Here is a 23,105-nt window from a genome sequence, read left to right as displayed (position 1 = left end):
TGTATGACAACTATATAATGTCCAATGTATAATAACTCCTCCTCAAATACTTTACATTCAAACATTTTATTAAAATATTAAGTGTTTAAAAAATAATTTTCAAAAAAAATAAATAAATAAATACAAAAAAAATGGGATGGCATGTTCAGTTTACAAAAATATAGAACTCTAAATGAAGCTGCTCATATCATGGCTTAATGCCTGAATTGGGCAGCAGAAATGATTTGAAACAGAGATGTAGTAATAGTATGCTGACTCACCATGATTATTAACAAAAAGTAATCTAAGCAGGAATCTAATTCATGCCAAGCTCAAAATGACACACCATTCCAGATAACTTGCTATCTACCTGGTTATTAGCAAAGAGCTACATTTGCTTTATGAAAGCACAGCCAAAAGAAGGCCATCTCCAGGAAAGGAGGGCTGGTCTGGGCTTCCTTTAACACAGCAGGCTCTGGTAATAAATGCTCGGCCTTTTGTTCCCTGCACAGTTGGCAGGAGGTTAGCCAACAATACAGCAGCCATAATGCCCTCTCCCAAGGGATGCTAGAGGCTAACACTGATTCTGTTACATTCAGTCACAGCAGAAAGAAAGGCTAGGTCATGAACTACTTTTTGAATCACCTCAGCACAGAGCCATTGTTTTGTTCTTGCACTAAAACACCCTTTGAATCCAAATCATCTAAGTCATTTAGCTGGTTGCATGATGGTGAACATGTACCACTATGGCATAAGGTATTTTTGATGTGTATTGTTTCCCAAATATACTATCTTTTGGTGTATGTGAGTGACAGCTATCTTTGGACTGCTACAGTGGGAGACAAGAAGATCAAAAGGGCTACAGCTGTCTGAACCCCAGCGCGTCCCACAACCTTAAAGATCACCCGCTGACAAGACCTAAATTGCTGATACAGTCTGACCATAGAGTGCAAGTTCCCTGCTGTATAGAGGGCTGCGGGGCAGTAGTCCCAGCAGCCACTCAAATGCCTTGAAAATTAGACCAGAACTTTAGTCTAGACTCGTGGAACTGGTGGTGTCAGGTTGCCAGGCCACCTGAGTCAGCATGTGGCTTTTTTTCTCTGCACAGGTGCTCAGGTGTTTTAACAGCTGCCGGCCCCCTTCAAGTTGTGGGGGTAGGGGTGATAGCAAGTGACCGCTTTATCAACTCCAGATGACAGCAAAAATCTGGAAGAGTGGGAGGTGACACCTACAGTAGGTAAGACTAAAATGTCTCTCCACCATGGCTCATACTGGAGTCATTCTGGCATCTTTCTTCCTTTTGTCTGGCAGGTTCCCCACCTCCACCTCCAGAGATACTTGTTACTCAGGGAAGTTACTGAGGGAGTGTTGCCGTAATGAATAAATAAGGAAATGGGGGAGGAGCTTACAGAGAGTGTTATTGAAGCACATTTCCAAAAAAATACTTCTATTAGTAGCAGATTATGCCTCATGTTCCCTCCCTGCCTCAGCCACCTTTCAAGTCCCACTGCTCACCGGCTGCCTTACCGGTAAAGTTGGCAAGGGGCTCAACACTTTGAAAATGGAAACCGAGGGCGAGTCATATAACTAACCAAAGCCATAGACTGGGACCTGCGCCACCGTTGCTCTTTAAATCCCAAAAGATCGAGACACTGGTGTACCCACTCAAGGTTCACTCTAAAGCAAGTGCATGGAGGACCCTTCTCCCTCTCTTTCTCTCCTCCTCTGTCTTTCTTTTCCAATCAGTCCTCTATCAAATTGACTATGGCCTCCAATTAGCAATTGTGTGGTTCTATTGTAGGAAAACAATTTGCCACTTAAAACGATGACTTCTCGAAATGCTCTAGCTGTTTTGCTCAGAATAGTTTTAAAAGCACTAGTCACTTTTAAGAGTCTTGATAGTGCAGCAGAAATAGGGATCTGTGTGAGGACATTATAGTATCTGAAATAGAGTGTTGCTGAAAGGCAGAATGAGTTACAGCTTTTCTCTGCAAAGGCTCTCTGTACCCCACCCACCCATCCTCACGCATACACACATAGCACACACACACTGCGCATTTCCACATTTTACTCCCCCAAAATACTGGTCATGTTTTGCTTCAGCCACACTTCTACACAAGGTCTGTTTAGCACTCAACACATGTACGTAGGAAGCCGAGTTACTTGCACACCAATTCCTCACACTGTAGCACAGTTGAGTTGTATCAGCACGTCACTTTTCAAAACAGCCATCTTGGTCAGCTTTTGTGGTAAATGTGTGAAACTGTCATGCCCTCAAAGATTGGCACATTTTATATACAGTAGGTGAAGATAAGAATCCTCAAATGACACTTATGTTAATTTCTGATACAGCACATTTCCCATTTTAGACTGATGACACTAACAACTTGCATAGAATCCAGACACTATATAATATATGTATATAGTGCCTAAGGGAACACAACAAAATTAAGTCTGAAGATAAAAAACAACATTAGCACCAAATCAGAAGAAACATTTTACTTATTTTTTCATATCTGCTCCAGTTCTGGGTTATATTTTTCTAATAATTACCAGGTTCTTTAGGGACACCTTTTCATTGGTTCTAAGCCATCTCCCATATTGGTGAGGGAATGCATTTCTCAGCCAGGCAAAAAAAAAAGAAAAAAAGAAGAAGAAGTATCCTAGAATTTTAGTGGAAAGAACACAAGCCCACCCACATGATGCAGGCTAGGAGCTGTGCTCCACATTAAAGAACAGATTTTGTACAGCTGGGAAACAGGATTTATTCATTTCCCCAGGTGGAGAGAGACATTGTTGCTTCACTTGAAGGGGCCCATGAAACCATGCAGCTTTTATTAGAAACAATATAATATTAATCATTTAGTTAGTTGATGTGAAGTGCAACTTCATAATGTCACATCCCTTATATACAAGTGGACAAATATTTCCTGTGAGATCTCCTTTGAGAAAGAGAAAAGTGACGATTGTGACTTTGTGACTTAAATTTTGTATTCAAATCAGTTAGGGAATAAATTGTTTCCTGAAGTCAGTTGTCACATTACCAACTTCGAAGCACAGTGGACTTGTTGCTAGTTAAGATCTAATAATAGATAACACTGCTTCACACAAGCACAGATAATCATCACGTATGAACATCTGTACGTGCAGTATAGACTTTACCAAGCACTGAGGAACATGCAAGGCTGCTTATCAGTGATGAGTCAAATAATTAGCTGAACTGTATCATAATTGTGACTTTGTTACTGTGCAGCAGATGAAGTGTTTATACGTAATAATAGAGAGTTTTAAAAAGAGGAAGTCTACGGGCTTTCTTAAAGGCTTCTTAAAGTTTAAACCAGAAGACAAAGAAGGACATAATGGTGTTTGGCTGCCAGTATGTGTGTGATGTGTGAGTATGGATATCCTTACCTGTGTCAGTGAACAGATGAGATGGCCATCGGCACCGAGGGAAGAAAAAAGAAGGGCAAGAGAGAATTAGTGCATGTTGATTTCACTTAAAGAAATGAAGACCAAGTAAATAGAAGGATACCTAATGCCAGATGGTAACTGAATGGTTTGTTCATGAAAAATTGAAAATGTATTTACAGTAAATATTGTGGCTTTGTATAAAAATATAACTTTTATTTGAAGGATTTTATTTATTTAGCTACAGGGCTCTATTTTCGAGAATGTGCTAGGCCCAGCGCAACTTTTGTGCGCAAGTGGTCATTTGCAGAAAACGTTCAGCAAGTTTGTCACAACTTTAGATTTTTTGAAAGGGTATACATTACAAAACAATGTACAATGGGAGAGAAGCAAATCATATTTCAAGGAGGTGAGACATGGGCAAGCAAGACAAGAGCTAGCAGTACCAGAGAGGCAGATAGAGAACATATACAACAAATACATCACAGTTCGGAGCAGTGCAGACGACAATACAGTCACAAAGCAGGGGATGCATTGCTTACAGCCCAGATACATCAGAGCCCTTCTACAAAGGTGAGCCTACAAGGTTAGCAAAACAATGCATAACGCGGCGGTCCCATAGACATTCTATGGCCAGTACACTGGGGAGGAGACCAGAGGCCATTTTTTTTTAACTTATGTCTATGAAGGAGATTTTTACGGCTCTCCCCATTCATTTGTATGGTATCCACAAATGGTGATTTGCTGTCACAACATGATTGTTGACCACTATGCTCTCTCCTATGGTAAAAACGCAGAGGTTGTTATCTCAGTATAAAAGGTCTCTGATTTACACAACCAAAATCTTATGAATGGGGTGTCTTCATTTATATAGATGTTGCTTGACAGGAAATGGAATATACACTGATCAGCCACAACATTAAAACCACCTGCCTAATATTGTGTAGGTCCCATTCGTGCTGCCAAAACAGCGTCAATCTCTTTCTCTTTCATTCTGAGATGCGGGTTGGCGCTGGTTTTGCGGCACGAGGGGAACCTACACAATATTAGGCAGATGGTTTTAATGTTGTTGCTGTTCAGTGTATTATAGGATGCAGATGGTGCAATAACCAGAGAAGAATGTCATAATTAAATTGCTCTTGACCCAACCCATTAACGCTTTGTGCGTGTGATTTCGCCAACCCATTTGTGCCTAGACTTAGTACATGCTTCCATAAAAATATCAAAATTTCATGGCCATGTCCACTTACTTTGCTCGTATAATGTACCGCATAGCACTGCGCTTAAGGCACAACATTCTTAATATTGGGCCCACAGCCTTCGGGATCATAATATCCATGGATACATAACTGTCAAATTCATTAATATCACTTATTGTTGTCTCAATTTGACAGGATTGGTTACCAAATCCAATTTGAACTTTCCTTGTCTCTCATCATAGCCTGTATATAAGAAAGTATTCCTGACAGCTTTCGCTCTTGCTCTAGGGAGGTTTAGAAAAATAATTACTTTTTCTTCAATTGGTTTGAAAAGTAACTGTAGACATAACCGATCTTAATGAATGACCTTCTGGTCTAGTGCACGTATACACAACTAACATGTTAATTACAGTCTGGTATTGCTTGAATCAATTTGCATTTAACCTAGATTTCCAGTTGACAGGGATTATCGCATTTGATTGGTGTGGTCAAAATGAACTAATACACACTACCTCCACGAACTGCCAGTGGCTTCTGCTTAAAGCATATTTATACTCACTGCTGCTCTGGGAATAAAATCTAGGTTTTTTCCCCCTTGTATTTTTTTATTTTATTATTTTTTTTTTTTTATCATGATGCCAGTCATTTAATCAATATAAAAAAGTCACAAACAAAATAATAACAAAAAACACCTCATTGAACTTGGATGGACATGTCAAGACTTGTTTCCAATGTTTAATGCACTAACAATGAAATTTGGGAAAATATCCTTTATTGATTACACATGTCATATAGAGAATATAATTACAACACTGTTAATCTGTCAGTAATGTGCTGTCCCTCAAGCTGTTCAAAACAAACCAGACATAACCCACAACACTATGGTCTCACTAATTCTCAGACATGCAAACAAAAGAGCCCCTTAGACAAGAGGTATGACCCCCACCCTGGCCTAGTGGGTCACCTATTTGTGCCTCCCCATCTTCTTTCCCACGCCAACCTCATACTCATTAGGGCCATGTGTAAGGAAGAGTGTCTGCTGGGGCATTAGTTTCAGGTGAACTGGTTAACATGGTGCCCCAAAAGGATTCCTCGACATGTCTTGAACGCCCGCTCCCTCCACCTCCCCTGCCGTCCCCTGTCTCACCCCACTATTATTTATTTGTTGATTTGTTTGTTTGCTTCTCTGTGAACTTGGTTGCCAGACAGAAACAGAAAGCTACTCTGTTTCAGAAAAGGCAAATGGAGTTTTGATGGAAACTGGATCCCTTAGACCGTGATCTGTCTAATGACAAATGAGTTTGGCTCAATTATACTCAGATTCAAATAAAATTACAATGAGATTATTTTATAAAATTGTCATTCTACAGAAACATCCGCTTTTGGGGTATTTTCAAAATAAATTGAAAAGAAATATAATTTTTAAACATTTAAACTTAGCTTACAATTCTAGTTAGCCCTTTGTCTATATGAATCCACATATATGTCAGCTTAACAGAATTTTTTATTTATTTTATATATATATATATATATATATATATATATATATATATATATATATATATATTGACTTAAAGAAAGCTTGTGTCATCTTTTTGTCACTGGTGTTACTTTATAATTTTTGGAACAATAAATGCATTTTAGAAATGGGATTTCTAAATCTATTTTGCACATGTAGTTACAGGCACAGAAGGATTATTATAATGAAAAAAAAAAAGCTTTTAAAAGAGATTTAGCTTTTACTCATTTAAATCAGATCTGTGAAAAGTGTGATTCTGTGGCATTTACTCATTTGCACCATCATATCTTTGCTACAAAAATAAAAATATTTGAAGGACAGTCATAAAAATGGAATGATACAATCCTTAATATCCTTACTCTTGAATGAAGTAACAGTACATTGATTTTTAAATCAGTCATATGTCACATATGACAAAAATACTGGTAACACCAGTGACACAATAACGCTCCAAAGATTGTTATCCTCCAATATTAATTACTGAGATGAGAAATAGAGTATTTCTTATCAAATTAAAGATTATCACTGACACATAGAAAAAAGATCTTTAACAACTGGCTTTGAGGGTTTAAAAAAATAAAAAAATAAAAACTAGAGCTTTTATGCCATTGTCTGCTACTAGTAAGTTGCTGGACTAAGAGTGGGTAATTTAGAATTGTCCTCAGCTATTAATAAAGAACAAAAAACATGGCACCTTTCCACCTTATCCACCACATCTGTACAAGTGCCCAATGATGAACCTCCAGAACCCCTGTTTAATCTGAACTGATCACTTGATCAGTGCGAGGCGCTCTGGAATTAAGCAAATAATCTGTTTGTCACCATACCAATAACATCATCTCTAGATCTTGCCAGAAGCACCTCTATAATATATATATATATATATATATATATATATATATATATATATATATATATATATATATATATATATATAATTATTATTATTATACATATTTTATATATTTATTTATTCTTTTTTTTTTCTTTTTTTTTTTTTGTGACAATTCCGTTATAATAAAATCGGTCATACCAGTGACGTCATCTAAAAGCCTCAAATGAAATTAGGAAACAAATGAGGACATTTCTGATAATTGAAAATGGACAGAGCATGTAGAATGTGCCTTTCTTGATAGAACTTCAGCAAGTAGGATGCAGGATGTAGTAAGTGATGTCAAAACCTATAATTTTTTCCAAATAAGGGTATTTTGTTAAGCGGTAACACTAGTGACATGACTCCAGGGGACAACTATTTCCATCATATTATATATAATATTTATTTTGAATTTATTTAGGTATGTCATCCATGTAATAAATGGGATCTTGAGATATACATTATTACATTTAAAATGGGAGAGAAATTTATTTTAAAACTCAAAATAGAGCCCTGAACCTCGATACATCACCTTGGGGACAAGCACTTTTATGGTACTTGGAATTTAATATAATTGATTAAAAACAAATATTGCCAAATTCATGGCTAAAATAGGTATAATTGTTCAAAAAACATCTTATATTATTTAAGTATGTGAATAGATTATGCCTAAACAGCATATTTAAAGTGTATACCTTCTGTAAAGGCTAAGGACAGAAATGTGGATGTTTGTGTAGAATGACTCAAAATTGTTTGGATGGACAATCAAAAAAAAAAAAAAAAGCTTTTTCTCCGCCATTCTTCACAGTTGACATAATTACTGTGTGTTGGCTTTGTAACGCAATATACGGAAATGACTCAGCTATCACATAACACACATACAATATACTTATTACAACCTCTAGTTTTGCTTGCTCGTATGAATCAGCCAACTAAATGTAAAAAGTGCCATCTTAAAGGTCACGAATATCTCATCCAATTCGCTCCAGTTCATTTCAGATGAACCCTGATTCAAAACGGCCTACTTTAAATCAATGCAACAGGAAGTTCGACTGCGCATTGTAATGGTTCTTGTCAGAGTGCCTAGTTTAGGACACTGAATCTGATTCTCCACCCCTGCTCAAGTGTTTTGCCGAAGACGTCAACAGACCTTCTCATTCTTCACAGAGAGGTGCAGTTATCACATAACCTGTGGAAAAGGGTGGGCGCCATCCCGGGCCTTTAATTAAAAGGGAGAGACTGTAAGCAAACTCATCCTTTTAAATGTTTACAGATGGCTGTGTGTCAACAGCTCGCTGCTGATCGCCATCAGTTGAGTAGCAACAGACAGCTGGAGTGTGCTGTTTCTTTCAAACATTATCTCATGTGGTATGACTGTTTTATGCCACTTCCTATGTTGAGAAACATTATGAGTGAGTAAATATTTCAAACCGTAAAGCCGCAACTGTTTGACCAAACAAGCTGCCTAACAGCAAATATTTGTAACCAAAGAGCTACAAGAATGTTTGGCTCTTTCACACCTCAGAATATGTTGAGTAAGTTCTAGAGATAGTTCACTCAAAAATTAAAATTCTGTCATTATTTACTTACTCTCATGTTGTTCCAAACCAATGTAACATTCTTTCTTCAGTGGAACACAAAAGGAGATGTTAGGTTGGAGAGAGAATGTTAGGGCCTCAGTCACCATTCACTTGCATTGCACTTTTTTGTCTCCATACAATCAAAGTGAATGGTGACTGAGACATCCTCCTTAACATCTCCTTTTGTGTTCCATAGAAGAAAGAAATGTGTTTGTAACAACTTAAGAGTAAGTAAATTATGACAGATTTTTCATTTTGGGGGAACTGTCCCTTTAATACTAAATCACAATGAGAAAGCCAGTCCTAAGCTGCTCACCCCTGCAGTCATGGGAAATAAGTGTGGCACTGCCTTGAGAACTGTTTATGTGATGCAAATGCGCTGTTGACAGTATGCTTAGCCGTTGACTGAAAGAAAAGAAAATTACGGTAAAAATCAGCAACAAGTGAATAAGGGTAAATAGCTTGTGAGGACAAATTTATAAATAATATTCAAGGTCATTTGGGAGGTTCCTGGAACGTTTTTGGCTGATGGTTTTTGTTGGCGCCGCTAATGTAAACTTCTCTTTTTTTTAATTAGATGAAATGGCTGGTTCTTAACATCAGCTGCCCTTACATGACATGAAATGGAAGAGCAGAAATACAACTAATGGGACTTGGTGCACAGCGGTCACCACAAAAATGCAGGGATGTACTGTGGTGTATTTTTAGGGAGAACATGGAAAACAAAATGGTAGTGCTCTCTGTGGCTTCTCTGCGCTCTTTGCCTCCAGGGAGAGTAACCACCCATTCTAAGGAAAACAACATGTCCAACTAAGATGTCTGAAGTAGGGACTCATCCAGCTGTTCCCTACAATGAGCTGGCTTTTCAATAACAAACATCTCAGCAAAAAGCAATTCTGTTCCACCTATTTCGCTTCTGTACTAATGCACCATTCTGTCAAATGTGACTTCATTGAATAATTTCACTTATATCACTGGACTGGCCCTTGACCCTATTGCATTTGCTCTCTCTGGGACACACAAAACCAAAGGCTGTTCGTCAGAAGTGACACCATACTTTTCTTTTTGACTTTATCTAGTCTGAAGAAATAAAACTAATAAATCTCTCATCCATCTCCTGTGGGATTATTTCAATAGCTCCCCTGGCAAATGAGTCAATCACTGGTCTGAGTAATCTTGTTACCTGTGAAATGCATGCATGCCCCTTCTACTGGCACAGAACTAGTGAAAAGGCAGCTTAGCTCTGGCAAAACAAACAAGGCGATCGAAAGAGCCATAACTGTCTTGCTGGCTATGATTTTGTGATGTTGTTTCTAAGGACCTGAAAGGACCTTACATTCTGAGCAACTTTTCAAATTACTAATGTAAAATGTTCTTAAAGGTATAGTTTAGACAAAACTTTTTTTTTTTTTTTTTTTTTTTGCCATTGTTTACTCAACATCATGTTGTTTTAAACCCATATGACTTTCTTTTATCTGTGGAACACAAAAGGAGATGTTAGGCAGAATGTTCCTCAGTCACCATTCACTTTCACTGTATGGAGGTGCAATAAAAGTGAAAGGTGACTGAGACCAACAATCCGTCTTATACCTCTTTTTGTGTTCCATGGAAGAAAGTAAGTCATGTGGGTCTGGAACTATTTGAGAGTCAGAAAATGAAGACAGGATTTTGTATTTTGGCTGTAATGAAACAACAACAACAACCATTTAAACAATGACTTATTGACAAGGAACTCTTTTCGGTTCTGACTCTGCAGAAAGCACTGTTGGGAAATGTTCTCACTTTTTCTCACCCTGGCTATCGCAGGGATTTCGTTTACACCGCGTTTGCAAGGAACAATCCATCTCACGGGAGCTCACAACATTCTGAAGCACCTTGTCAGATGCCGCCTGACCTAGTCGCTCCACACAACACCCCAGGGGAGAGAAATAAAAAAGAATGAAACAATGACTGAGGGGTTGTGTGCAGCCAAGAGGAGACATGAGGGGAGGAGGGGATGTGACAGCGACAGGGAAAGAGAATAGGAATGCTCCGATGCTAAGCCCACTGCTCTACCATTTCCTCCCCCTCTGCATACACACACACACACAGCTAGGCCATTGTACAGCCAGGGGGCTTTGCAGATAAATGGCCGCATGTTAACCACATTTGACGTGCTGCACAAAAGGGGACACCGCGGGTCCCATGACGCAACCTGCAACAACTGAAACCCCCCCCCCCCCCCCCCGCTTCCTCACCTCACCTCCTCCTCTTGCTTTGCCCATCCAAATGGAGAGAAAAAAAGACATGAGGTGCACTGATTGGGTAAGGCTGGGACGTCAAGTGCAGAGAGAGGCAAGACAGTTTGTCGCTAGGCTGTAAAGACTCCTCAGCATTATGCCTGACTGGGATTTTTGACCCAATGCCCCCAAAATGGAAATAAAAAGAAAAGTTGTTTTGACTTTCTTTTCTGTAGGATTATTTTTGTCCACATCATAAACATCATAGTTTTTAATTGCAGAATCATATTGAGGCCTTTGTTGGTAAATTATAATAATAATATGTTTGTTAATCCAAAAAAATAAAAAATAAATAAAGAATAAAATGTAATGTAAAGACCAAAAAAAGAGATGTTTAGGATAATGTACCATCTCAGTCACCATTCATTTTCATTGTATAGAAAGAAGGTGCAATGCAAGTGAATGGTAAATGAGGGTACCAGTCCCTAACATTCTGCTTAACATTTCTGGTTGGGGGTGGGGGAGGGGGTCCCTTCATAGCTGGTGAAAGTTGATGAACTGTTGCTGCCTTTTATTTAGGTATAACATGATCACTGGTCCTTAGTTAAAGCAGTTGATAGGTATGATGAATTTACCGTCATGTTAGAGATTGATGGGACTTTTAGGCCCCCTATGTATCTGGATGAACTATTTATTTACCGAAATGAAATGCACTTGTGATGACAGGCCTGCAAACAGCCAATTACAGAGCGGAAAACTTTACTTTGAGCATCTGCCATGGATCTCTCTTCCTTTGGAGCCCATTCAGGTACAAAAAGTGACCTCTGAACACCAGAGCATGGGAGCCAGTCATCACTTTCACTCCTGCATCCACTCTCACTAGTACGGAGCCAAAAAAAAAAGTGTGTGTGTTGGGGGGGGGGGGCATTCGCTTTGCCGCGCCAGCACTAACCTTTTCAGCCTCATCACGTCTTTGATGCCTGACGGACTACACAAAAGCACCTGCTCCATCCCCAGAGAGCTTCTTTGGTTCCCCCCGCACCAACCCCTGCTGACCTCACCGGCATTCCATGCCTTTGGGGGGCCCTTCCCATGGCTACCTCTTCCTCAGCTGCCCCTGGACCCTCCCGCAGTGGCCCCCTTCACCCCCCTAATCCCACAGTAAACACGGCAGGGCCGGCCTGTTTGGAGGATGCATGGGACTTCTCACTGAGCTCCAGGGAAAGGTGCATCAGGATAGGGCCTCATTGCGTGGGAATGAGGGAGTAGAGGGTACGGCACCTCATTGACATGCAAAAGGGTCACTGGCTGAGTGAAAACCTCATAAAGTGACAAAGGCCTCTCTCCAGGTTTATGTGGAGATGGGTAAAGTCTTTGGTTAATGCAAATGTGAATTTGCTGTGATAAAAGAATGGGAATCAATGCTGAATTGGTCCACTGCAGATTGGCATAACAACACAAAAATGGTGTGTTATATCAATGGAGAGCTGTGAGATTACAGGTAATAGTTTGATCAGTTGAATAAAAAATATTCAGTGTTTCCTCCCTCTTTTGTCTTCAGTTTAAGAAAATGACATTATCATGGCTACATGTATCCATCTGTCTCTGTGTGAGATAGTGGAAATGGAAAGACACTTTCTGTTTGTGTGTGGTTGTACATGTTTATACTACCTTGTGGAGCCCAAGCAGCGGTCCCCACGAGGGAAATGGCTTATTAAACATACTAAACTATGTTTTTTTGAAAATGTAAAAATGCAAAAAGGTTTCTGTAAGGATATTTTATGTGAAGATCAACTAGTTTGTGCTTTTCAAACAAACTGACAATTAAAACTGGCACATGATTTCTGATGCAATGTGACAAGAGGAGTTTACAGTACTAGATACATCACATCCAAATGGAGGACATTGTAAAATGAAGCAAACAAGTACTGTCACCCCATTAATTTATACTCTTGCACACAATGTTTAATAACTCTGTGTCTCACACCTCAAACCTCTACACAAGTACTGTATCTCTATCCTTGCTTCCCTGCATGTTTGCACAAAAGCTGGTGTGTGAAGTAAATCAGCGGGCAGTGCCACCCTCACACACACTCCTGTTACAAATGGCTCTTGCTTGGTCCTTCCCCTTCTCCATTTCCTGTGTACCTTCCAAAGCATCATGTGACCCCCACCAACATCTCTAACACTCCCCTCTCCTCTCCTCCAATCGCTACCAGCCATACCCAGCCAGCGCTGCTAGACAGCGCACTAATTGCATACATACCAGGATACCGGCATAAAAAAACTGGGAGTTGATTGGAGGGCGGGGGTGGGGGTGGGTGGGTGGCATGGCTTGCTCATTTGTGAGGATGGAAGGTGCCACACATGAATATTTCATTAGCTTTAATTGCTGAGGAACACTTTCTTTATGGCAGTCTTGCCGATGAGGCTGCCGCTGGTAATAACGATGCCTGGCCCATTGTAAAACTTGAAAAGCTGATAGCATTAAGACCTGTGATATTGCCAGCAAGAAAAGGTGGGTTCGGTTGTACCATTTGGATCTGTGGCACACATGGCAATTCTGTCTCGCTGCTGCCTACCAATTGGAATACAATTAAAGCCTGACATCATTAATTTACAGTAGACCCTCAGAGAGCAGAATGCTTCTTGTACATCAATATAAGGAAGCCATTTATGTCTCCCATCATTGTCAGGTAATTGACACATGTGGCACTTTATGGCCAAGTAGAAATGGAGAAAACCCTGCTCAATTCTAATTTCCCATATCTAAAACAAGACAAATCATTTGCATTCTGCTAAATCAACATTAATTCACTCTGTTTTCACACACCTTTGAGTCTTTTTTTAATCTTGTGTTCCCTGTCGTGTCAGAATAACCATACTAGTTGAAAAAAATGAAAGAACTAGTCCGTGTTAGCATCTCATTTGTAGCAACCAGAGGCTGCTTTGACGGGGCCATCAGATTCAATCCTCCTGAGTGCTAGCGCTTACACTAAGGAAGAGGATCATTTAGCCCAGGAATGTAAAGCACAGGACATCCTCCCTGATAAGGAGCAGGCATGCCTTGCCCGAGGTTGTGGGCCAGGAGTTATCGACTTGAAAGGCAGCGAGTCAGCACTACACTCAGGCCTTGGCTCCTGCGAGAGGAGAGACTCCTCATTACTTTAATTGCTCGACCTGCAAAGAAAGTTATGCCCTGTATTCTCAGATGAGAGAGCCCTGCTGGTGGACAGTAAAACAGATAAGGCAGAGCTTGGTGACTTCTTTCAAACCCTCACCTCAGATAATGATAAGAAATGGCAGATTTGTACAGCAACAGGGAGGTATGTGCTATGCATGCTGTTTGTCTGTCAAATGGTCTGTCTTTCAAACATGGGGCACAGAAGGAGTTCTTTGATGAGTAATTCCTCAGTCGTTTTCATTTCCTCAGGTAGCAATTTGACATTTGCTTATGACAGCCCTTGCAGCCCCCCTGTCTCAGTCATATACTGGGAATGGCTCTTACCACCCTTTCTAACTCGCTAGTTTACACTCTTGGATCCACATCTGTGCCATAGAAAGATCTCAGAGCCCAATGCCAGTCCTTTTCCTTTCACTTTTATGTTGCAAATGGATGACTGAATAAGTAAGTGTTAAGATAACAAGGCTGATGTAATTACAGCTATTTGCCCTTCTAACACAGACAAGCATGTTTAGTCTGATCTCCAAGCAGTGCCTGCGACGGTGGGTCAGAATGAAAGAGGCCATTACACTCAAGCTAATCTCTGAGAGCAATCTATTCCAATTACTTAACCACCATATCACAGGCCAACATCTCCACCCTCATCACAGTGAAGGGAAGATGTGCACTGACAGGCAGCCTGTGTTTTCCCAGCAGCTTGGCGAGGGAAAACTTTCAAATGCAGGTGATTGGTATCAAGGCTGCAGCCCATAGACATGGACTCTTTTGGCCTGTAATATAGATCTGGCATTAGGGCGGGAGCATTGTCAACAGAGTGGGCTTTAAGAGGCATTCAACCATACATTGGAGGTCTGGGCCCACAGATGTCATGACACCTTAATTCACCGATCCGTTATTGATTGTTCCATGTGTCTGTGACCTTGCCAGAGGTGTTCCACTAATCAAACGGGACATGTCCATGTGAGTGTGTATGGTGGATGTGTGGGGTTTATGAGAGAGCATCCATATGTGTAGTCAAACATAAGTTGGACTTCAGGGAATAAGTGTCCATGTTTGCAAATTGTCCAGAAAATGCATGAAAAACAACTTTTATTGAAAACATTGTAGATCTGTATCCCATTGAAAGCACTTATCTATCTTTTATGCAAGTTATATTCTTAAAGCTCTCCCCTCCCTCACACACACATCCAGGCTGAGCTTAACCTTAGTTCCATTCATTATCACCAGGACTGTTGTTTCTGCTGCCTGCAGTGACATACCTCATTATTGACCTTGGTAAATCCTCGCTGTTTAGGCTAACAGCAATTCGGCGCCACAAAATGTCACAGCACTTCTCTGCACTCACTCATGAAGAAAATGTACAAATGTGCACCCTGTCAGTTACCTTGAGCCACACACATAAACATCCATGGCTGAGCACCTTGAACAAACAACAGATAACTTGCAAAGTACGGACTCTGACTACGGAAACATTACATGCTATCTTGATTATGATGGCCAGCATAAGTGTTTTGGCACTTTTAGGCCACTACCCACTCCCAATGATGGCTTTGGACTGCATAGAACAAGAGCCATGGCACTGAAACTGTTTCATCCAGTAGAGAGTGGCATAGCAAGAAAATAGACAAGGGAACAGACTCACTACTGTGAATTACCCAACCCAGTTAGTCACGAGTGACACAGGACTAACGAAGCCCTCGTGGTGTTCTCCTATCCCTCTAAGCAGTGACAGATGTTAGGAGAACAGAGTTAGATAAAGCTCTCTCTTTCTCTCTCTCTCTCTCTCTCTCTTTGCACTTGCTTGGAGAAAGAAAAAAGGCTGGAGGTTGGGCTAAATGTAGTTAAAATTGGAATAAAAACAACATAGTTATGCCACAGTTAGACACTTTCCTGCCACAAAGTGTACTGCCCTGCAAAGGCAAAATGCAGTCACTACACATTTAGTTGAAACTGACGAAGATCTGTCCTGTGACCGACAGGTTTGGCTTAACTATGCTTAGATTCAGAGAAAACAGAGTGAGAATAATAATCCAAATTTGGCTGGACAATCAAAGCAAAAAACATTGAGGTAATTTTTCTCAGTTTCAATGTTAGCGTAGTTAATGTATTTCGGCTTTGTTGGGCAGTGTTGAGGAATCCTATAATTTCCCAACCAATATTCCAAAATACCATTAGCTTCAGAAAGATTTTGCAGGAGCTCTTTAAGGCAACATGTATTTTGACCTGAATGCACTTTTTGCGTATGCTTCCAAGACAGTAGCGCTCCTCTACCTAGAACATCTCATCTCTTGCATCCAGAAAAGAAGTTTGAGGCACACAATGGGGGCATGTCCCTGTAATAATGTATGTTCCCTTGTCTTTAACCAGCCTCCCTGGGCCACCAGCATACTGCTTAATGCAATAATATGGCCGCCCGGTGAAGCATTAGGCCTTCTGCACCCCAGCAAACAAAGGACCCCCTCTTTCCAAGCAGGGTCCGTCCCCTCCCCAGTGTCCATAGGTGTTTGCTGAAGTAAATCGGCCTAAATCCTGCACAGCTTGGCCCAGCTGAAAGGGGAGGGGACTTGAATGAAGGTGTACAGATAATCTCCTTTTCTTACAAACTCAGTTTCTTTCTAGAGAGTGTTGGTCCTGAGAGTGACATCTGTCCCGCCACCCATACAAATCTGTGCAACTCTAAAGACCAAGTGTCTCGTTTCTCTTATCTCTATATCTGGGTTGGTGGCTTATATTGAATCTGGCAGATGTATGGCAACTTTGGTGGAAAAGCCACACAAAAAATAACCAAAAGACACTAGAGAGTGGGAAAATTGAAATAAGTGTGCTGTTCAATATAAAAGGAGTGCATGCTCTTGCCATAAGGTTACAACATAAACAACTAACACCTAACCTTTGTAGCAGCACTTTAAAAATTGAATCCAAGTAGTCCCATGCTCTTGTGACATTTCTTTTGGGTCCATAAAGCAATCTGTTGCTTTCTCCTTGACTGCTCCCTCCAACCCCCTGTCCCCCAGCTCCCCTCCTGTATACACACTCTAACGTGTTCCTCTCTCACTCAGTTCTTACTAACCTTATCAGTGTCTCTCTTTTTGTCACTCATAGTCCCTCCCAACTCTCTCTCTCTTCTGTTACTCAGCTGTTAATAGTTCTAGACTGGCGTCCAGTACATAGCCATTAGTGAGGACCAGACCAGAGGATTAGTGAGCAGTTCACCGGCGTGAGCAGCGTAACCAAGGGAGTTTAACAATCGCAAAGAGGCACCAAAGTTATGTCACTCTACCTCTATACCTCCAACCTATCAAAATTTCCACCTCTCCTCACTCGCTTGCTTGCTCTCCCTCTCCTCTCCCTTTCTCTTTTCTTTCTCTCACACTCTTTTCATCTCTGGCTTTGGGATGCTAAAAGCGAGAGAGTGGCCTGGCGGCAGTGAAAGGGCTGAATTGTGATTAAGAAGGAGGAGAGGAGCTCCTTTTCTTTGTTCTGCCCTCGGGGGTGTTTACTGAGGGGGTGTGTGGTGGAGGAGGGAGAGAGGGAGTGAGGAAGGGAAGAGAGAGAGAGAGAGAGAGAGAGAGAGAGAGAGAGAAGGAAAGGGGGTGGCTGAAACATGGCATAGCAGATATGAAAGGCATTCAGGTCAGCACAGATGATGGTACTGCCAGAGAGCTACTTAAGGTGTGTGTGTGTGTGTGTGTGTGTGTGTGTGTTTTAGAGAACAAGATCTCTATTTTTAAATGTGTAAATAAATAATGGTGAGAATTTATACTTTTTTTTAAAAGCATATTTAGTAGGAAGTGGCTAAAGAAGGAGGGTAAAAGGTATCTGCTGCAGCTGCATTCACAATGGCCCGGTTTGTGCATGATACGTGCCAAAGACAGTACACTAGCTACCCTGGTACTAACGATTATAAGACCATGTCAATGAGATGCCCTAATGACAGGCCATTGTCTTAGCGCTTTGTCTTTGTGAACCTGCTAGCCTCTTTAGGCCATCTGAACAAATATCACACAATGTTCCTTTCATAGAAACAAGTGATTTAATCTGTAAACTGCAGTGACTCAATCGTCCTTCTCACAAAGGGTTCTGATCATTTGTATTAATAGATCTAGCATCAGTTTCTACACCATCCAAAAAGGAGAATTAATCACAAAGCAATTTTAGAGTGAATATTAACAGCTGTAGAACACACTGAAACATCATAGACATTGCTCTGTTTACAAATCATGCATAATAACAGAAAAATCTTAAGAGAGGGGAAAAAAAGCAGTTTAGCTCATAAGGGCATCATGAAAAGCTTAGAGTTGGCTATGTGAGCTGTCATGACAGAAAGCGACACACAATAACTGAACCACGACAATCTATGGAACGCTGCAACTTTATATCCTTGCGCCTCTGACAGTTTTGTCAAGCTGGCCCTCACAGCTGGATGTGACGTGCTGTGAAAAGGGGGAGGTTAGGGGTGTGGGTGGGTAAATGACAACCACAACACAAGTGCAGCCAGAGAGCGGATCGAGTTTCACATAGGGCCTAATGTGACCTTCTATTGGGCCCTCGAAACAGTGGGGTGGGGCAGCGGTCTGAGGAGAACAGGGCCAACGAAGTGGCCTGAAAGTAAAATATAAAAACAAATTTGGATTCTTTCAATTTTCATAATTTTAACATCTAGTATAATTTTAAATAGGATAAATGTGTATGCGCATTAAATAGGCAATAAAGTAAACAATCACAATTATAAACGCTATCAATATTAATAGACTATTTTAAATAGGCTACATCGTAAGGACTGCAGAATAATTGTATTGAATTATATTTAAAGTTAAGAGCAAAGTTTTCAAAGTCTTTAATCTAAAAGTTTCAAACTGAAATGCAGTGGTTGACATTATTAAAGTGTGTATTTTTTATATTATTTAGGTATGTTTAGGTTTTATATATTATTTAGGTATAACAGCTTGCGTACACACACAAAAGAAAAAAGAAAAAAAAAACAACAACTTTGCAATCACGATTTAGGCATTTAACCCAACTTACTTCCTATACACACCTCAATTTTTAGAACACGTAGGCTATTATTTATTTAGTCCTCTTGTTGTTCTTCTGGACATTTTCCCATGTAAGGGAAGTAAAAATGCCCAGATGCCCTAAAACTTAAATCAGTGAGCAATGAATGTTTTGGTCTATGGGCCTCATTCCGAGCAAATGTTCTCAAACAACAACTGAAAATATTCACACCACTGGAGATGAAAACTCCACATTATCCACATGCTCTAGTTTGCTTCAACTACTATAAACCATATCCTCTTAAAAATAAAAATAAAATAAAAATCCTAATAAAAGGAGCACTGAACAGTGTGAGGGATACTTTCAGGATGATTCGGAGGTGAGTTTTTCTTTGTGCCTTAAATGCTCCTCAGGCCATTACAGTGACACCATGACTTTTCTTTTCTTGTTCTTTTTCCTTTGGATCGCAACAAGCGCATAACCAATTCTTCACTTTAAATTACTTCAGTAATGCCCTTAACAGCGATCAATACCCATGCTTTCAAAACGCCACTTGCCGATTTATAAATTAAGAAACTGACTGAAAAGTGTCCCAACACATAACCTGTAACCGTACAGCAGTCGTAGTTCACTTCCTTGCAACTTCACGAAAGACAAATGTCCACAGCATTAAATCCAAACTTAAAACCTGGTACGGAACTAAGTATAACAATTCACATAAAACACGTAAAACAACTCGCATAAGTATATAAACATATTTTAAATCCGTGTTGTGTCCAGCAGAAGACGCGCGCACGCACACACTCACACACACATAACGGTTTTGTGCTGTGAGATAATAGACGCTCTCTCGCAGGACCGCTACTCAACTCTCCTTCTAACACTTAGTCTCTTAAACCTTACGCATTTTTCACGGCAAGGAAAACACCTTAAATCATTACACTTAAACCAAAATTACACAACAGTACAGTTTCCACAGTCTTTTAGTTTTCCACACTCTTCTGAATAAGGCTTCAGTTGACAATGCACAATCCTACCCAAATCTAACAATGTTTTAAAGACACGAGAACAAGCCGCAGTTCAGTTTTTCGACATAATACACTTTCTTACCGTTCTTTCTTCTCGGGTTGGCCTGTTTTCTCCTCTTACACCGGGGACCCTCCGCCATGATCTCCTGCTTCATTGATAAGAGTGGGTCAGATGGCAGCAGTCCGCATGGGCTCCGCTCCTTCGTCCAAGATCTAGCAACCAACACACACACGGCAACAATTGGACTCTCTGGGAATGAAGGACACGTGTCGGTCACGGGAGAACGGACGATATTTTGGGGGGGTAGAGTGACTTAGAAGTCCGAATGAAGTTATCCAGGAGGGTTTGTTCAGAGGGACCGTGAGCGTCCTGCGCGTCGCCTGATCTTTTGAAGTGTGTGTGTGTGTGTGTGTATGTGATCGGACAGCAGCGCTTCAGTGCGCGAATGAAGGGGGACGGACACACCAACACCTTCAAGTTCCCATAATGCATGTTTTGTGTGTGTGTATAGAACGTTTCACAAAATGAAGAGAAAAGCACATAAGTTTTTGCAACTTGTGTTTAGTGGACATGCTATGAGTGGTAGTTTTATTTTATTTTTTTCTTTCTCATTCTAGTTTAAGTTGATAAAAGGCATCAAGACTTGTATGTGACTTTCTTACAGAGTCTGATCGTTGCACATGGTGGCTTTATCATTTTTTTTTCTTTCTTTTTTTTTTTTTTTCACTATCTGACTTTTACTGATTGACCGAAATTCATTTCGCACATTTAGGCTAGCCTACTTTTCCACAGAATGAAAATCCCCTTAATTAAGTCTTAAATGGCTAAGAGAGCCACAGTTAATTGTTTAAGAGGAAGATGCCGTTTCAAATGTCTATGAATATATATATATATATATATATATATATATATATATATATATATATATATATATATATATATATATATATATTGTTGTTGTTGTTGTTGTTTTGTTCGGTTTTTTTACCTTAAAAGAAACCGAAAAGGGTCTTCAAAACCCTTTTTCTTTCTTTTTTCTTTTTTTTTTTTTTTTTTTTTTTGGGGGGGCATTTTGCGGACACTTCAAATAATTCTTATATATATATATATATATATATAAATCTTTAATAGTAATCTTTAATTTAGTATCACAATGTTAAAAAATGTGCAGCGTCATCTGTGCCCTGCTTGTAGAAACTATGCAGGCGAATGCTATATAATAACCCACGATATCAATCCATAATAAACAAACAAACAAACAAACAAGACCACATTACCCTCTCATCACAATTTAGACGAAAACATATATTTTGCAATATTAGTCGGTGACTCACAACAAACAGGATGCTGATGACAAAATCAAAGTGAACCATTTCTTTTTTTAAGCTTCTTTTCCATTTATGCACCGTAAGCATATAAAATAAGAAGCTAATAAAGATCATATATATATATATATATATATATATATATATATATATATATATATATATATATATATATATATATATATATATATAAATATTGTTATGTTATTGTCTAAGTATCCGTTTATTTAAAGCGGCGTTAAACACGCACTGATAATTGTAACGAGCCACATCATCATCATCATCATCCCCGAGTGAAGCTGCTGGTATGTCACCATCCACCCTTGAGGCGCGCGCACCTTTCTCACCTGTGCCGGTAAACAGCTGCAGCTAAGCTGATTGCAATCTCATATTTGGATAGGGGGTAAACAAACAAAACAAAAACAAAACAAACAAACAAACAAAAAAAAGTCAAAAGGGGTGCATAAAAAGCATCCACAAGGACTGAAGTACACACGAAACAAGCTCACCTACCCGATTCTATATGAATATTCCCAAAATAGCCGGTTAGAGGGGAGGAAAACGCCACAGAGAGAGTGTGAGAGAGGTTTGGCTTGCTGAGGAGGACTCTGCTCTATATTGAGGGACCGTTATTCCTGATGGACAGGTTAGGACTGAAATCTGTGAGCCACAAAACGGAACAAACCTGAGGACGCACTGACGTGTTCCGCCTCTTCAGATGACATTTCTGCGCTCTCTCTTTTACTTTTGCGCTTCGAGACTCTGACACACACGCCACCTATCTTTAAATTGCGGGATAGATGCAGACGCTCTGGCTGAGGGACTGCGGGGTCGCTTGATGAACCAGATCAAAGTGGTCCCGTCTGCTGACTCATAAATAGCTCTGCAGTACAGGTGGGACATTGGAAAAAGTGAGGCGGTTGAAATAGCCTATCCTATGCTAAGCGGAACACAGCGAGAATTGCAACAGCTCGTTACAAGAACACCGAGAGCATGATCGTGAGGAACGGGGGCTTTGCATGAAGAGATGCATGTGAGGCTGCCGATGCTGCGCTGCTCCAGTGATCTGACAGGTAGCTCACCTGTGTGTGGTGCACGCACGCGCTCTCTGCGCTCTCTCTCTCTCTCTCTCTCTCTCTCTCTCTCTCTCTCTCTCTCTCTCTCTCTTTACCAGTGATTGCATTTCTACATCTTGCCTTGCACGGCGATGAATGTCGCATATTTGCACAAATATATGCTATTACTGATTCTCTGCATTCAATAAAGACTGTTTGCATTTTAAACGCAGACATTTGTGCCTTCATGGTCTTTATTTTATTTATTTATTTATTTATTTTTTATGATGGCGTTTAGCGACATTTTGTTGCTCATGTCAAGCCAGTTTTTATGCATTAGTTTCAGCAGGCGATCAGGAAACAGCCATTTCCACTAAAATCATAAACATATCTAAATATATTAACAACCTCAGAATGTTGCTTCAAGGGCTTGAATGAGATTGTTTACGCCAAATGCTGAATATCTTTACAATTTCTTTCCCTTTCCCCTAGCTTTAAACAATTTTTTAATGTTTTAATTTGAATACAGCACTCCGTTATTGCAGGACGCCCCTTATTAAAGGCACTCTGATTGGTACAGTGTGAAGAGATTTGCCCTCCCTAGATTCACACATTTGCGTTTTGTATGGATTACAAATTGACCAATAAAGTGTCAGTGCTGTTTTATGTAGGCTACTCATTAAAGACCAATTGGATTTCACTGCAGGCGTTTATATTAATCGATGCTTTTAAATAAATA

General features: G+C 40.1%; 1 protein-coding gene across 3 annotated transcripts in view; it reads right to left on the bottom strand.

The window, feature by feature from the left end:
* LOC127448108 (zinc finger E-box-binding homeobox 2-like) overlaps positions 1–23,105 on the bottom strand; it is a 76,177-nt gene that overhangs the window by 46,752 nt on the left and 6,320 nt on the right. Inside the window, exons 1-2 of one of the 3 annotated variants that reach the window (XM_051710404.1) lie at positions 21,825–22,566; positions 20,068–20,198 (exon numbers count right to left, since the gene is read on the bottom strand). In XM_051710404.1, the coding sequence (XP_051566364.1) occupies positions 20,068–20,140 (73 nt within the window). In that variant the 5' untranslated portion in view covers positions 20,141–20,198; positions 21,825–22,566. Of the gene's footprint in view, positions 1–20,067; positions 20,843–21,824; positions 22,567–23,105 lie in introns of those variants that run through there. The other 2 variants (XM_051710405.1, XM_051710406.1) reach the window with 2 other exon arrangements.

This window comes from Myxocyprinus asiaticus, chromosome 11, assembly GCF_019703515.2.
Source record: "Myxocyprinus asiaticus isolate MX2 ecotype Aquarium Trade chromosome 11, UBuf_Myxa_2, whole genome shotgun sequence".
Classification (NCBI taxonomy): domain Eukaryota; kingdom Metazoa; phylum Chordata; class Actinopteri; order Cypriniformes; family Catostomidae; genus Myxocyprinus; species Myxocyprinus asiaticus.
The sequence above is the reverse complement of the archived record's forward strand: the minus strand, read 5'-3'. Positions and strand labels throughout refer to the sequence as shown.